The sequence below is a fragment of the Charadrius vociferus genome, unplaced genomic scaffold (genome assembly GCF_000708025.1).
Source record: "Charadrius vociferus isolate BGI_N301 unplaced genomic scaffold, ASM70802v2 scaffold1020, whole genome shotgun sequence".
Taxonomy (NCBI): Eukaryota; Metazoa; Chordata; class Aves; order Charadriiformes; family Charadriidae; genus Charadrius; species Charadrius vociferus.
In genome coordinates, this window is record NW_009646502.1 from 713,214 (window position 1) to 715,154 (window position 1,941).

Below are 1,941 nucleotides of genomic sequence, written 5' to 3' on the forward strand. Positions count from 1 at the left end.
CCCCAGCCCCCCCGCCGGCTCCGAGGGAGCCCCAGCACTGGGGAGCTGCTGGAAAAACCCAGAGGCGTGCGGGGGTGGCCAGGCTTGAGGCAGACGGGCTCCACGCTGCAGCAGCCCCCGGGGATAGCTGGGATGCCTCGGGGAAACCCAAGCGTGCCGCCGCGGCACTGACTGCAGGAGCCAGCCCGGCACTCGTGCCAGAGGGGTGCCAGCCTGAGTGTCCTGGCACCCGCACCAAGTCCCACCAGTGACACCGATGGCCGAGTCCTGACCGAACTGAGCAAGCCTCTCTAAGACCCTTCCGTCTCAGTTATGCAAAGCTGCTCAGCTGAAAGGCTGAGCTTCAGCAGATGGTGTTTCCCCCTCCCACCCCAGGGAAGCTGAGCTCTCCATGCCCTGCACCTCTGTGGGGCAGATGATCTGTCTTGCTTCTGCCCAGAGCAGATGCTGCCCGCCCTTCCCGCTGGCCATTTTGCCTTTATCACACTAAAATCCTCCTTTTTTCACCTGCTCGGCAGTCACCACTTCACTGACTCTTCAAGTATCTCTTATCACTCATCCCATCTTCACTCCTACATCTCGGCAATCAACTTCGGCACTTTGCCAGGTGTTAACACCATGCGGAGGCTTTACCGCTGCGGTCATGCAGCCTTTTAACCGGGCTTTAGCTCTGTCCCTGGTCGCTTTCCTGTGGTTGTGGGATTGTGGGTTTCGGGGCCAGCAAGGGGAAGTCTTTCACTTGCTTTCAGCTCTCATTATCCTCTGCCAGCCGGCGACGCCAGCAGCTGCTCCACGGCCGGGGCAGCCCCTGCGGGATGCCGTCCCCCCGCTTGCACCCAGCAAACACCAACCCATCATCGGTATCCAGGCAACCGCTAATTTGCAGGTCAGTAATTAACACTATCCGTCAGAACGATGTCCGACTGCAAGTCACCCCACGCCAGGTGCTGCGCCCACTATTTTTAGGACCTCGGAGGAGGACTTGTTTACTGGCCGTGGCAGAGGTCCGGCAAACACTCCAGCATGGAGGTGTTGGGTGCCCTCAGGAGCCTGAGCTTTTCAGACTGGCAGAATGAGGTGTCCCCTTTGCCCGTCAGTCTGGGTGGTTTTATGCACCAGAGCTGCCACAAAGACCCCGACCAACCGACCTGCTGGTGAGGACCCATCAAGACCATCTCTGACAAGCACCCCTAACCCCAGAGCCGTGATAGTGACCTGTGCTGTGGCACTCCACACCATGGAAAAAAGCCCCCCAAGAGGTGATCCCACGAGTCCCCCTCCATTGTACCCACCTGCCACGGTGACGGTGTAGAAGACGGAGTCCCCACCGGCATCACAGACAAACTCCCCCGCGTCCTGCGGCCGGGCGCAGGGCAGCACCAGCCGGCACCGCGGCCCCTCCTGCTCCAGCACCAGGCTCTCGCCCTCCTCCACCTCCTCCCCGTCCTTGTACCAGTGCACTGGGGCCTCCGGACGGGACAGCTGGCACCACAGCTCCACGCGCTGCCCGGCCGTGTAGGTGTGGGGGGCCTCTTCGTTGGAGCTGATGATCCTCACTGGTGCCTCTGCCGGGGGCACGGTGGGGGCTCAGCACAGGCACCCAAAAGACAGCAGCGTTCTGCCCCATCATGGGGGCAAGAATTGGGGCAGGGGCATTGCTGTCAGGAGGTGGGCTCCACGCTCTCGCGTGTGGTCCCCAGCTCACCGGTCACGGTCACCACGAAGCTCACAGCATCGTCCCCGGCATCGCAGGTGTACACGCCGGTGTCCGAGGGACTCGCCGAGCGGAGGAGCAGCCTCCGCACGCATCCCTCCGCCTGCACTGCGATAACGTCATCCAGGGGCACGGCCTCGCTGTCCTTCAGCCAGCGGACGGGGGCAGCCGGGGGGGACACCTGGCACTCCAGCAGCACAGGCAGCCCCGTTGGCACCCCCCCGGGC

The 1,941-nt window shown here is 62.9% G+C and overlaps 1 protein-coding gene across 1 annotated transcript in view; it reads right to left on the reverse strand.

Moving 5' to 3' along the window:
- Positions 1-1,941, reverse strand: part of OBSL1 (obscurin-like 1) — a 15,943-nt gene that overhangs the window by 9,729 nt on the left and 4,273 nt on the right. Inside the window, 2 exon segments of the mRNA XM_009884203.1 lie at positions 1,293-1,565; positions 1,706-1,927. Of these exon segments, the coding sequence (XP_009882505.1) occupies positions 1,293-1,565; positions 1,706-1,927 (495 nt within the window).